A 14,943-nucleotide genomic window follows, 5' to 3' on the forward strand; every position below is an offset into this window, starting at 1 on the left:
AAACACGAAAAAATAATATTTTATTAAGAGTTTCACAACTTTGAGCTTTTATATTTTGTTTTCTATCGCGCGGAAAACTTTCAAACCAACTCCATCTTGTAGAGTTTTTTACGTAGATCATTTTCCTTACCTCAAATACCTATGTCCTCGATCAAAATTTCGAGTAAATTGCATTTAAGTACAAAAAAATTCGAAAAAATAATATTTTTTAAAAAGTTTTACTACTTTGAGCTTTTATACTTTTTTTTCTATTGCGCGGAAAACTTTCAAACCAACTCCATCTTGTAGAGTTTTTTACGTAGATCATTTTCCTCACCTCAAATACCTATGTCCTCGATCAAAATTTCGAGTAATTTCCGTATTAACAAATAGAAGCAGGTTCAACTTCATATACTTGTACAGAAAACAATTATTCGATAGGCTGGCTCAAACGGCACTTAGCATACTTCCTTACGTTTTCAGGTATGGCACTTACAGAGTGCGCTATCTTTCGGCCTGATTTTAAAGTACTAAAAGTAGGTATTGGGTATCGTAAGTAGGTTAAACAGGTGCTGATTTTGATGTAGAACGTCGTAGCGGTCTTAACTCAATTTTCATTTTCAGGGCACTTAGCATGTTTCCTGAATCCCGGCTTCACTGATATTTATACCGAAGGACAAATATTCCAAAATGCACTTAAGACCATTTTTTTCAAATTGGGTTTTTTGGCACCATCTGGTGGATAAAGTATGTCCACTCATACCTACACTTCCAACCTACCCAAATACAGCGCGAATCCCATCTAAAAAGCCAATTCAAAAAAAAATTAAAAAATGAAAGTCCCACCAAAACGGCCTCTATCCAGTGATTGTTGGAAATGTGTTTTAATCAAGTTTCTTCGACTAATTTTCTCATAATTTTTTCCTAAATGGTCAAGAAATTACGAAATGGTAAGTATTAACACTGTATTATACTCATACTATTTACCAATTCAACTCTGATACCTTACTCTTATACGTTTTTGATTTCTGACAGAATGAAACAGCATCAGAAAGTAGTCGAGGTTCTAAAGTTGGTGGAGACAAATCTAAGTAGTTAAAAAACATTAAAAGGGACTTGAGGAACAGCTGAGACACTAGACCCAAACCATATATTACATGCAAACATGCTGATCTTACCTGGTGCTCCGCAAACCAACTTACAATGGATGATGTACAAGGTTCGTATACTGAAATACTGAATAATATTTCGATCAAAATTCAACAGAGGAACTAATGGAAGTACCGATAATGAAAAATAATTTATTAACATTATTATATTATAGCGTTTCATGATGGCTTATACTCTAATGTCACGTATGAAGATCAAAATAAGTATCTTGGGGTGTTCATGTTGCCATATTCTGGAGTTCGTCAACGATAGCCAAAAGATACTCTGAGAAGTAAAATTCTTTCTCAATATTTGATACGAAAACAAGATACATCAGTAGCTGTTGTTTGCGCTGCTACATTTCAATCTGTTACTGGTTTTTGTACATAGTGTCATCAGTATTTTTCATTCTGAATAATTCTTTGAAAATAAGTTGTATTTTTGATTTTTTGTTATGATTTCAAATTATAGCAAGAAAAAGAATAAATAACGTTAATAAACATTGTTTCCGTACTGGAGAAGTGAAGAAAGAGTGTCCTGGTGGAAGCAGAGTAGCTCAGAGTCAGCTAAGAAAGAGTGTCCCGGTGGAAGCAGAGTAGCTCCGAGTCAGCTATCCATTACTGAGTCGCTCGTAGAAGTTCATTAAAAAGTTAAAAGTTACATAAAGTCATTATGGCCAAGGCAAATCTACAAAGCAGTACCTTCCACCAGATCTCAGTATTACGAAGTTGTGGCGAATGTGGAAAACCAAATGTATTGCCAATAACAGGAGTATTGCTTCGCTACATAAATTCAAACGAATATTCAACGATTGTTTTAACCTGGCATTTACCCCACCAAAAGTTGATGTTCATTCAGTTTATTCACACTGTGAAACGCAGAAATCTAAAATCAACTTGAATATTGACATCGAGGAAAATACTGCTCTCTTGAGCGAACACAGACTTTGAGCCAAACAGTTTTATCAGATTCTTAAAGATTCAGGGGAAGATCGCGATGTGTTAACTGTAGCGTTTTATATGCAACAAGTGCAATCCCTTCCAAAAACGAATGTGGGCTAAGCATACTATTCCCGACAATTGGGATTGTATAACTTTATGGCGGTTATTCATACTCCACACCATATTCGTCCTAAAAATGTGTTCACATACACCTGGTTTGAGAGTGACAGTGGAAAAGGTAGTAATGAAGTGGTGTTGGCACTGGACCACTGTTTTGAAAATGTCATCAAGAAATGGATCTCTTGTACCCACTATAAAAGTATTCATCTATTTTCAGACTGCTGTCCTGCTCAAAATAAGAACGCAACGATGCTGGGCTACTTACTTTGGAAAATGCATAATCCGGCAATTTATTAACACATAAGCGATATTCAATACTTTTTACCTGTGAAGGGGCACTCGTATTTACCACCTGATCGTGTTTTCGGTCACGTTGAGAAAGCACTATGGAAAAAGACTGTAATTACATCCCCAGCAGAATATCAAGAAGTATTCGATCGTTTTGCATGTTTTTGTTTACAGTGATGACTGGATAATACACAATTTTAAAAAACTGGCGGAAAGTTGCTTAAAACCTATAGCTTGCTTGGGTATGCAGAAGAACCGTAAATGGAAATTTTCGAGACAATTTTTCGGATCTGTAGCTGTCAGTGACTCATATATACTGGAGAAAGCAAGCAGTACAAGATGTTAAAACCAAGTGTACCAAAGTTTTTAAATCGTAAGCTGCTAGTATTGCCAAGTGTAAGTTCAGTATCTGCTAAAAAATGAGACAATGTTCTGAAGCTCATTCAACTTGTCCAGTTGACTGATGAAGAAAGAGCATTTTATGAAGCTGAAATAAGTAAACCAACAAAAGTGAAGGATGATATAAAATGAGCGATACCGAAGAAAGAAGTAACAACTAAAGCTACAGCAGCTACTTGTACAAAAAAAGTAAGACCAAAGCTAAATGAAATGTTTCTGAAGAAAAAGCTGAATGCTCTGCTAAAACTCCATTCAGTATTAGAATAAAGTTACAAAGTAAGCCACCTAACCCACTTAATGTTGCTGTTAGAAGAAGTTTGAGAATCCAACTCGTTCCAAAGACTTGTTAAAATGACTTGTTAAAATGATGTTCAATTATTCTCTTATTTTTAAGAAAGTTTAGTTCCAAAGATTGTTGTTAAATGATGTTCGATTATTTGCTTATTTTTAAGAAAGTTTACTTTTAAATTTCAATTTATTTTTGTATTCATGAAAGTTGAGTTCCAAAGACTATTGGTAAATAATGTTTGATTATTCGCTTATTTTTAAGAAAGTTTACTTTCAAATTTTAATTTATTTTTGTATTCATAAAAGTTTCATTCCAAAGACTGTTGTTAAAAAAGTTTCATTCCAAAGACTGTTGTTAAATGATGTTCGATTATTAGGTAGCTTATTTTTAAGAAAGTTTACTTTTAAATTTCAATTTATTTTTGTATTCATGAAAGTTTAGTCCAAAGACTTTTGTTAAATGATGTTTGATTATTAGCTTATTGTTAAGAAAGTTTACTTTCAAACTTTAATTTATTTTTGTATGTTTAAAAGTTTAGGTCCAAAGACTGTTGTTAAATAATGTTTGTTATGCACTTATTTTTAAGAAAGTAGTTTTCAAAATTTTAATTCATTTTTGTATTCATAACGAACAATTGATTAAAATTCGTGCATTTTTGTTATTTTCATGAAACGTTGGACCTTTTTGGTTCATTCTCAAGCTCGTATACTCTTTCCAGGTATTCAAAACAACTTTTTAAAAAAATAATAATCTTGACAAACAGCTGAAAAATAGCTGCATTATTGGAACATTACTCACTTTACATTTTGAAAAAAATTTTCCAAAACGGCCTTTGTCACAATAGGTCACTTTCATGACTGCTCAGAGGCACTAATCAACATATCGCGTAAAAATTTATATAAAGCATAGCACCATGGAAGTGTTTTGGTAGGTAAGGGAACAATCACGGATGCCAAATGTAACACAACCTCTTACATACCACATTTTTTCCTTCTCCTCTAAAATTTCAGAAAGTGGACTAAGGGCGTTTTGGAATATTGCTCCACACTTGAAAATGATTTTTACTACCTCCACTCCTTTAACACCATTTCTAAGATCATGTGATGATAATCCAAATCAACCAAAAGTATTTGAGATTGATTTCCCAGATGTTGAAAGTGAGCGCTGTTAAAATTGTTTAATTAATTGTAATTTTATTATATAGATATTATTTTTCAATTTTAATATGATGTATGTGATTGTGTTCAGCAATCCGATGTGGCCTGCATACTTTGCAACTAGCAGTAATTGATGGCTTGAAGAACTGCCGCAGTATTCTTCCAATCGTTCATAAAGTACAACAACTTATGAAAAAATTACAAACCCAGCTATTGCAAAATTTATTGAAAACCAATGGTTGCAAGAAGAGTTTTATCTTAAATAATGAAACCAGGTTAGTGGTGAGTAGAGTACTCCAGGTACCATGGTACCTCTACCTACATAGGTATTCCTTTCTATTAATTGCTTGATTTTATAATGTTTGTATGGTTTTGATATTATGATGATGATTGGTACACTTTTACATCGTCATTCTGTTTTGAAATTTACCTATAGGTGGATGTCAACACACAACATGATGGCAAGATTCAATAAAAAAAAAATCTTTGTGAAAATTTAGGTGTCGAGGCCAGATTTTATTCTCTCAGCGAGTGAATGGATGGAAATTCATGAAATCTGCGATGCTCTACAGTTGGATCAATCTTCTTAATCTTTTATTGATACCAGAAAACAATGCCAAAGATAATGTGAAAACTGATACTTCCGAGGATGGTAAAAATACCTAAGTTGAGGCATGATTTGATCAATATTGAGACAAATTTGAATAACAATAGCAGTCCGGCTTCGAACGAATATATGTAGCAAGGGTGAAATGACAGAATACCATCTTCGAAAAAGATAACAAGTATAGGATGGCTATAGACACTGTACCTGTGCCCTCCGGGTAAGACACCGAACTACAGGTAACGGGGAAAAGGGACAGTAGTAAAATCTTGTGTCATGCCAATTTCTCCCGCTGGGTGATTTTGGCTGCGCTGTACTTCAGTTTGCAGGCAACGGGGAAGAGGGATGGTAGTGATGCTCTTGGCTGCGCGCGCTGTACTTCGCAGTTCGCATGGTACTTCGTTCAAGAATTCCACACCAGCGCAGCCAAAAGCACCCAGCGGGATAAATTGGCATGACACATGTAATTCAGCCAAGATGGCTGCCAGTTCGTTGTCTTCCCGCAGGTACAGTGTCTATAAGGATGGCAAATCTATAGGTACAAATAAAAATTCTTGTTTGTTGGGCAAATTCAATGTAAAATCAAACATTTGAATAAGAACCAAGTTGTATCCATCGTATTCCCATAGGTAGTTTTGGCTGAAACTTTTCAGGTACCAAGATGAACTTGTTATTTTACAAAAATATTCTCAAGTTGGATGTTCAAATACACCCATTCAGCAATATGATCCAGTTCATTCTGATGAAAAAACCAGCAAACTTTGAAAAATATCATAAAATACTGCATATGTTTGGTTTTCAGCTCTGCCTTTCAATACATTACTCATTTTTCATGGCTTATTTTTACTTGAAACAGTTTTTGTGGCGAGGAGGTGCAAGTGTTGGCGTCTTTCTGGAATATGAACTTGAAATTCAAAAATTTTAAAACCATTTTTAGAAATTTTGAAATGTTTCTCATCTAGCAGAGAAAATCTTAAGAATTCCAACATAACCCTCTATATTTTCATTAGCAAACGAAACTACCTACTTATCACATTGCATTCAGTCATCCTTGAAAAAAAAAATATCCTCATTTTGAATAGCAGGTCACTTTGTAGCATCCGAATGTTGCACAATGCACAGTGAATTTCTTTCTTTCCTCATTTCTTCCTAAAATTCACTTATTCCATACAAACTATTTCTGAATTGGCTTTTAAAAAATTCAAGGGCAATAGATAATGATCATAAATGTAACTTTGTAGCACTCGAGAGCATAATTTGCAACTAATCTCTAAAGCTGTCTCGCGTGATGAGTTTTCAAACTGTATCTTCTAAATTAAACATACACATGTCGCTTTTCAATCACAATTTAAGCAACACAAAGTACACATACATGTAAAATAAACCTAGATAACAATTCTACTTGAAAGAGGCAAATTGGGGAAAAAAATTCAGATCAACAGTTCAATGTTAAAACGACTGGCGAGAGGCCGAGCAGCATGCACAAAAAGCACTTCACACTGCCTACCTATTTGTAATTTCAAGACACATAATGGAGCAGCCACATGAAGAAACTGATCGAAATGGATCAATGCTACAGGAAGAGAGTCTATTGTAAACATTTTTGAACTAAATTATCAATTGAAAAATTCTTAGCAGAAATCACCCAACATTGATCACATCATCCCGTTATTTTTCTGCAGAAAAACACCAGCACCAAAACCACCTTCACTATGGCTTTCAAAACGACTCCTGGTTGTTATTTTCATGTTCCTATGTTACCTGAATACAACTTTCATACGATTCAATATCAGTATTGCGGTGGTAGAGATGACTTCGAGCAAAAAAATTGGAAATAGTAATCTAACTACAACTAGAGTAAGTACCAGGAATTTAATTGATTGAATGCGTTGCTGTTATATTTTGTTATTTTATTTAAACAAGATCTATATCATTTTGAGCCACAGATTTAAAATCCACAAAATGTGATTTCGAATTTGATCCATCTTACCACTTGGCTGCTTAAAAATCATCACACCTTTTAATGTTTGTCCAATGTGATTTTGAATTTAATACATCTGACAAGGGAACCTCTTGAGGTGTCACCCTCCGATATCAACATGACCGCAATTTTGGAAATAGCGCGGTCTAAAACCCTCAAAACCAAATTTTCAGCAGCCCAACTTCATTTTTCGATTTTAGGCGAACGTTTGAAAATTCAAATTTGACTATTTTAGAATGATTTATGCTTTTTTTCAAAAAAGTATGTACATGATCAGTAAAAACGAGCAAAATTAGTCCTAAAACTGATAATAATTCCCCAAATCCAAATTTCTCCACTTCCAGCCATTCTGGAGCCTCCAGCGCGATTTTTCAATTTCTTCAGAATTTTTAATATGCTTCAGAGGACGTGAATACTAAATATGAAGTTGGGGAGCTAAAAATCGAGTTGTGTGTTATATTCGACCTGTTTAAGGAGTTTATCCACATTTGAGCCAATTTTGGGACAGACACCTCAAGAATAGTTTTTTGACCAGCTTTTTTAATAGTAAAAATATTAACAAAAAAAATCAGGAGGTTCCAATGACTGGAAACGGTGAAATTCGCCCTTAGGGGGTTTATTCTGGACGAAATACAGCGATTCGTGCTTTCGAAAATTTTCTTGCAAATGGGAAACCTTGGATTTTTTTGCATATTTTCATCACTTATTGTTGGGTGCCTACGAGAAAAGCTGGTCAAAATAACCACTCTTGAGGTGTCCTTCCCAAAATCAGATCAAAAATGTGGATAAACTCGTTAAACTGGTCAAGTATAACACAACACAATTTTTAGCTGCCCAAATTCATATTCACGCCTTCTGAAGCATATTCAAAATTCCGGAGAAATTGAAAAATCGCGCTGGAGGCTCCAGAATGGCTGAAAATAATCATTTGGATTTGGGGAATTAGTATCGTTTTTACGACTTTTTTGATCATTTCTACTAAAATAATTCCTAGTTCAGCCCTGCTATGTTTTAGCCTCCAGAATTCGACTGGGATTCGAGAACTGTTGGATCAGTTTTGAGCATGTTCTACTATGGAGGATTAATATCATTCATGGGTGGATACATAGTGTCCAAACTAGGAGGAGCAACCAGCTGTGCTTTATTCCTAATGCTATCTGGGTTTACAACTGCACTTCATCCGATCACCTTACACCACAATTTTTACTTATTCTTGGCGATTCGTTTTCTCACAGGCGTGTTTGAGGTTAATTCTCACACTGGATTTTATCCTTTCATATGGTTTATTAGAAAGCAAGTGTCCTTTGATAGGTAATATTTACAGAATCTCATCATCATCAGTATGTCTGAGGTATCTTCTAAATGGATAGTGAAAAATGAAAGATCAAAGTTGACATCATACAGTATAAGTGGACTTCGAGTGGGTATGGCCATTGTACACGGATTTTGCGGATATTTGGCCCAGGGATGGGGCTGGCCAATGATATTTTACGCCACAGGTATGTCAAGTATCTTCACCATCAACAAGTATGAATAAAACAGACATGGATATTGGATACCTGGTAAAGGTTGTAATTAATTCTCGATCCCATTTCTCAGGTGCTATTTCTCTGATTACATCATTATGTTGTTTCATTGCTATGAAAAATCAACCTTCGGAAGACAAATGGATTTCTGATGCCGAGCTAAAATACATCGAATCTCAACAGGAAAACATTACAACTAGTTCGCGAAAAAATGTAATATCCTCATAGCACATACCCATGATGTGAAGTTCTCTTTAAGACGATGATGCACTCACCCTAACTACTGATGAAAATGAATTATTTCGCAGGTTAAACATCCATACAAAAATATGCTATTATCAGCTGCAATTTGGGCCTTGTTTGTGGTTAGGTTCACTCACGGGTGGGTGGTAACCATCGTAATCACTTTTCTGCCTTTGTATTTCAACGGTGAGTGAATACTAAATATTGAGACCGAGCAATATCGGTATTCAAAACATATTAACGAATTAAACTCTGTTCCATCAATTATAGACACAACTGTGGAAAGTATTGAAAAAATAGGAATATTTTCTTCGGTTCCCAACGCAGTCAGTATTTTCATCATACCAATTTGTGGGATATTACTCGACTACAGCAGAAAAATCAATATACCAATAACACTGGTGAGAGCTGTGAACTCTTGACTCGGAAATTATAGCACAATTTTGAATTAATATTTCGTGTCAATAGATGCACAAAATTGTGATTGGTGGTTCATTTGCTATCTGCAGCGCTCTATTCTTGAGTAGTGTGATCATTTCCAATTTCATTGTGTCGATGATTGCTTTCAGTCTGATACAGATGTTTTCAGGCATCATTATTCTGATCATGCAGTAAGTAATATGTACTACCTACTAAGGCACTTTTCCTGCGAGACCACTTTGATTTCTCAATATCAAATCATTCAAAACTCACAACTTTGAATTGAAAGTGGATGGAATTTGAAACGCTTAAAACTGAATTTCCAAGATAAAAGCTCAACAACAAACTGTCAATGACGAAGTCAAAAGTTGGAAAAAATTGTTGTGCACACTCGTTTAATATCTCTTTTCAACAAACTATACCTTCAAAAATGGGATCTCAATAGCACCGAATGACACGACCCCGAATTAGATTCTATGTGAACTCCTTCAACCTTCACCATGTCCTCTCAAGCTAATTAAAATACCAACAAATGGCGCAGATTTAATGGATCACTAAATTGAAAATTTTCGAGGATATCTGCTTGACTTCGAATATCCCTTCATTTTTTGGATGCCGCGCTTCCCACTTCTCAGTGAGTCTCAAGCCTCCCAAAATTCAATAAAAATGTACAAAAACAATCGATTTCCACCGCGATTTAAAGTCACTGAATTCGAATATCTATCTTTTTTCTACAATTTGACTCCACAGGGACACTTTATATTTGGGAAACTTTTTATTTTTCAAAATGGGACCTGTGAGGGGGCACTAAAAACTCCACCAGAACTAACACCCTGAAAATAAATAAATTACGTACGAATCTGATCCAATATGAAGGCATTGCACCACGCTGAGTTCAAATGTTGCTTCATTTTTTTTTCAATTCGACCATTTTGACCTTCTCCCTCCACAATGCTCTCAAACATTGTAAAATTGCCAAAAATTTAAAATACTGAATGACATGTCAGTCTCCAAGAGGTTTGAAGGTGCCTGAGCTCGAATATTTTTGACAGCCAGTTTCCTTCTTTGGACTAATTTGCGTTTCACAAATACGCAAATACGAGTAAAATCACTGAGAATTTTTTTCGCAGAATAATCATCATCAGTGTAGCTCCAAACAGTAGCGGAGCTGTGGCTGGACTAGTTAATTTCGTTTCTTCAATGAGTTGTATTTTAGCACGAGAAACGACAGGATACATGACGACCAACCGAGTAAGTGTTCAAAAATTCGTCAGCTTACAAGGAATCTACTCATAGGCCTACGTACATTTTTCGATAAGAAATGATTTTCATTTCCAACTGATACTTTTTTTCGGTAGAGTATGGAAGAGTGGGATAATTGTTTCATTTTGTCAAGCGCGATACTTATGCTAAGTGCTGTGATATTTGCATTTTACGGATCGAGCGAAGCTCAATCCTGGTCAAAGTCGCCAAGTTCGGATGATCTCGCTCACGAAAATCAGACCAAAAAATCACTTCGCAGAACATAATTCATCATTTTACCATCGATTGTTCCATCTTTAAATACAAGCCCAATTCAAAATAATACATTTTTTAAAATTTTTTAAAAGTTGTTCGCAAAAAATTGTAAAACTGATAAACAAATAGGTAAAATATTTACGACGGTCGAATCCTAAACACCTTCAAAGTTTTACCTGTACCTTGACCTAGGTACTCGAAAAAATCAACTGCGCAACATTAAAAAAAATAAATCTTTTTACGAGCCATTATTATTTCATTCCACGAATAATCTACGAGAAGATAATATGTAAGTACATATGTACAATGTACATGACATAGAGAGCCAAAATAAATTTTTTGAACGGAGTTACGAATCGAATATACTCGTAGAATTAATTTACATCCTCCGAAATATCCATTTTCCATTTTCACTCGATCATTCATCATAGCGATGAACAAGCTCTTCTTGAAATTATTTTATACTATTGAATGGACTAGGATTTTTGAGTTTGCCGTTTGTGTTTGCTTCTTGGGAAGATTATCATCCCGGATACCCTCAACTCAATTTCAAACTAGTTTATGTGATTTTCCACAATTTTTTTTAAAATGATATTTAGTAGTTAACCGCATTTCTTGTTCCAAAAATTGACTTTCCACAAATAATTTTCTCAAAAAAATGACTTTCATTAGTTAACCTCATATCAAAATTTGAATTTTTTCTTCTCAAAATGTCAAAAAAAATTTCCTTATTCCACATCAAATAAGTATTTCAGTCTATAACAAGACGTTACCGAGGCAGCACTTATGAAGGACACTCATCGATTACTCATATTCTCAATGTTCACATCGAAAATTAAGGGAATGTATGTAGGTAACAAATCAAAAAAAGTGAAAAAGTGCAGAAATATCCGAATTTCACATTCTAATCTTAAAAATTCGGGAGTTGTAAAGTACCAAATCACACAAATACTTATAACAGAAGGAAGAGAAAGTAACAAAACAAAAAAGGTGAAAAAGTGCAGAAATACCTATCCAAATTTTACATTCAAATCTCAAAAATTCGGGAGTTTTGAAATAATAATATATGTTCTTGTTCACATAAAAACACCACAGCACACAAGTATAACAGAAGGAACACCAAAAAATACGAGTACTTACATACATAAGTAAATCGAATTCACCAAATCTTCAGGAATTTTTTTTGGAAAAAATGCTCATTCTTCCATCAATGTGTTTTAAAAAAATTTTTCTTCTCTTATGGTAGTTTACCAAAAACATTCGTTTAATATCAGAAACACACAGTTCCGAATTGAAAAAAAATCATCATTGACATATCTAAGAGGAAAACTTGATATTATTTTATCGAACTGGCTTAAATTGAATTCAAAGCTGGCAAGAAAAATGAAAGTTCTGCAGCTAGAAAATTCTTGAACAAATTACCATCGGAAAAATCAAAGAAAATGTAAGCCAGCCCAATATGTATGAAACACTTCGGCGAAACTTGGTTGTAATGAACTTCTCTGAATTACTTATAGTCTAATGAAATAAAAATCTCATGATTTTTTTAATTTTCCTCATTTTAAAGTAGTGTGGCTTTTGCCATCTTTTCTCAAAAAAAATATATAAGTAAGTTTCTATTTTCTGGAAAAATTCAATTATTCAAACCAATGCGGAGTTCAATATGCAAACATGTCATCATTACTATACTTGTTACCATCTGTAACCGAGTCAGCAAATGCAAAAAACAAACGCTAATTTGAATTGTCTTATCAATATTTGATAAGTAAAAATATCAAAATGAGGTGTGGTTACTACCATCTTAATTTTTTTCTTGTTCTTGTCGTATTTTTCTTCTTTTTTTTTCAAAATTTAGTTGCAACCCTACATTTTTTCATCATTTTACACATTCTTGTTTTAATTTTTTTTTCTGTTTTTCAATTGTGTTCTCATTACCTCCCACGAACAGACGCTAACATTTGTTTCGACACTTAAATTTTCGATAATGTGGCTGTTCAATTTTAATATATCAACCTTGATTCATAGATTTATTATATAATTTTTCTCAATTCATTTTTTTTCAACAGACCACTTTTGAGAAAAACAATTTCAGACAACAAGACTGGAACCCGTTCACAATGGTGGTTAAAATAAATGAAGACTTGTTTCCTTATAGTTTCTGACTCGAGCGTGTTATCAACTGCAGTTTATCAGAAATGATTTGCGTTCAGATAGAACTGTAGATGGAAAATAGTACTTGATCTACCCCCAGAGTACCACAACGAATGTACTATGTAATCAGAGATGTCACTTGGCGATATTGTAATAATAATTAGGCATGACTGACATGTTACTCTGATATACCAGTTCATGCGGTCAAATAAATGAATAGTGGACTGATAGTATTCAGCCACACGCACTCTCAGACACGCATGTATGTTACCAACCATACATAATAGAAAAAAATAGATGCATCGCATCTGCACATGGTATGTACTTGATCATCTCAATGTCAAAAGGTATCATTATTCACCAAGTAGGTAGCATGTAGGTACACAATATTCAAACGCTGAAATTTCTGTCACTGCAGTGAGCACGCGACACGAGAACAGTGGACTAGAAAACAGAATCTACGTAGTTGTAAAAAAAAAGCATTCATGGATCGAAACAAAAATTGCATCAACTCATTAAAACACCACAAACATATTATGCAAACGGGTCCAATCTGTATTGAAGGAAATTTGATTGATACGTAAAACAGTAAAGACAGTAGGTAAAGGGCTTAATTAATATGACTGAAACTTTGGCGGTTCATGCCATCCCTTTCCTTCATTTTTTTTTCTTCAAAATATTAAACAATTACAAAATATGTTTTCTGTTACGTAGGAGGATATGAAAAACACCTATCAACTCAAAATTCTCAATAAAATGCAAAGTATTTCAAAAAATGGGACTCGAGAGTTGAAGATGAAAAAAATGATTCTCAAAGAAAGTGTTCCAAGCAACTTTTTCTCATTTGTTCATTTTTTTTCAACAAAATACTGAATTACATAGATATCCGGAAATATTTTTTTCTATTGAAAAACAGCTTTCGAAATTTTCAAGGAAATGCCAAGCAGGTATTCCAAAAAATATACTTTTGAGTTGTACATAAAAAAAGACTCATTACCGACGAAAACATCATATAAGTAACAGATGGCATACATTATTCTTGTTTTTTTTTTTGTATTGGTATCATTCATTTGCCAAATCTGATACTGTTTTTGTGGTTTTAGCTCCGTTCATTCAACATTTCGATAGAAAAACAGTACTGAATAGTTCAAATTTACAACATTGATATAATTTCACAATATTTATTTCATTTCTTTCAGTTAACATTCTTCAACCATTCGACTCGAAATTGAGAGAATTTTCAGAGTCAATTTCATTATAGACATTATCCAGAGAAGATCATTGCAGCACAATGATACGCCATGAAATAAAAATGATCATGAATGAGATAGGTAATAGAAATAAAACCGAACTTATACGGATTCATCACGTGGGAGCTCTGAGTGCAATAGAAAATAAAATAAAATAAAATGCATGCTTCTAGACGAACAGTGCAAAATTACCAATAATACGTCGTCACAACAAATAGAACAATTGACGAAGCCTTTTTTCTCTGATAATCAAAATATAGGTAGTGAAGTCAAAATTCCAGACCAAAATTCACGAAAAGTAAAATATAATTTATTGAATAAGTAAGTAGCGGATGCATCAATCGATGGAGCGAATCTGCAATGCTATACAAAAGAGTTTCTCACAAAAACATCAGCGACGCGATGCTGGAAATATCCTACACACAATCACACCGAAATTTGAGACCATACAGCTGAAATTGTGTAGTTCAGCTCTCATCAACGGCTCGTAAAATTTAATATTGATCGTTAGCGTAGGCCAATAGTTATTTGTTGGTTTATGAGACATACCTAATTGTTTCATCATTCTTAATAATTTCTATCAATTATTACAACTCGGAAACGGATTATCAGAGAATAACCAAAAATGTAAAACTTTCCAATGTAACCGAATAATGCACTCGTTGGAAAATTAAGCAGGTGTTCGAATTGGCGATCGTGACTGAATAGTAATATGGACACAAAATATGACACTAGCGCTATTCTTAATGGTCTACTCGTATAGTGGTTTCAATCTGATCTACAGCATTGTGCCAAGTGTTTTGTATTGAAAATGAAAGAATAAAATAAGTACAATATTCCTCGAATTACAGTGTTCTTTTTTTCAGAATAGGAGACCTATTGCAAAATTTGACTGAAATCAAGAAATTTTATAGAAACCATTGGGACA

General features: G+C 34.0%; 1 protein-coding gene across 1 annotated transcript; it reads left to right on the forward strand.

Annotated features, from left to right (window-relative positions):
• Nucleotides 1–6,349: 6,349 nt before the first annotated feature.
• LOC135837222 (vesicular glutamate transporter 3-like) lies at nt 6,350–10,860 on the forward strand. Its single transcript, XM_065352429.1, has 10 exons — nt 6,350–6,519; nt 6,609–6,783; nt 7,923–8,153; nt 8,232–8,406; nt 8,507–8,646; nt 8,742–8,862; nt 8,947–9,077; nt 9,145–9,287; nt 10,227–10,347; nt 10,455–10,860. The coding sequence occupies exons 1-10, from the start codon at nt 6,458–6,460 to the stop codon at nt 10,623–10,625; spliced, it is 1,470 nt and encodes a 489-aa protein (XP_065208501.1). The 5' UTR covers nt 6,350–6,457; the 3' UTR covers nt 10,626–10,860.
• Nucleotides 10,861–14,943: the final 4,083 nt, after the last annotated feature.

Source organism: Planococcus citri, chromosome 2 (assembly GCF_950023065.1).
Source record: "Planococcus citri chromosome 2, ihPlaCitr1.1, whole genome shotgun sequence".
Classification (NCBI taxonomy): Eukaryota; Metazoa; Arthropoda; class Insecta; order Hemiptera; family Pseudococcidae; genus Planococcus; species Planococcus citri.

What these genes read in the sequence shown, in the direction of transcription:
- LOC135837222 (XM_065352429.1), top strand. Translation starts at nt 6,458, where the DNA reads ATGGAGCAGCCACATGAAGAAACTGATCGAAATGGATCAATGCTACAG. An exon ending in CTACAGGAAGAGAGTCTATT is followed by an intron (nt 6,520 to 6,608) that starts GTAAACATTTTT and finishes ATTTTTCTGCAG; the next exon opens with AAAAACACCAGCACCAAAAC. An exon ending in AATGATATTTTACGCCACAG is followed by an intron (nt 8,407 to 8,506) that starts GTATGTCAAGTA and finishes CCCATTTCTCAG; the next exon opens with GTGCTATTTCTCTGATTACA.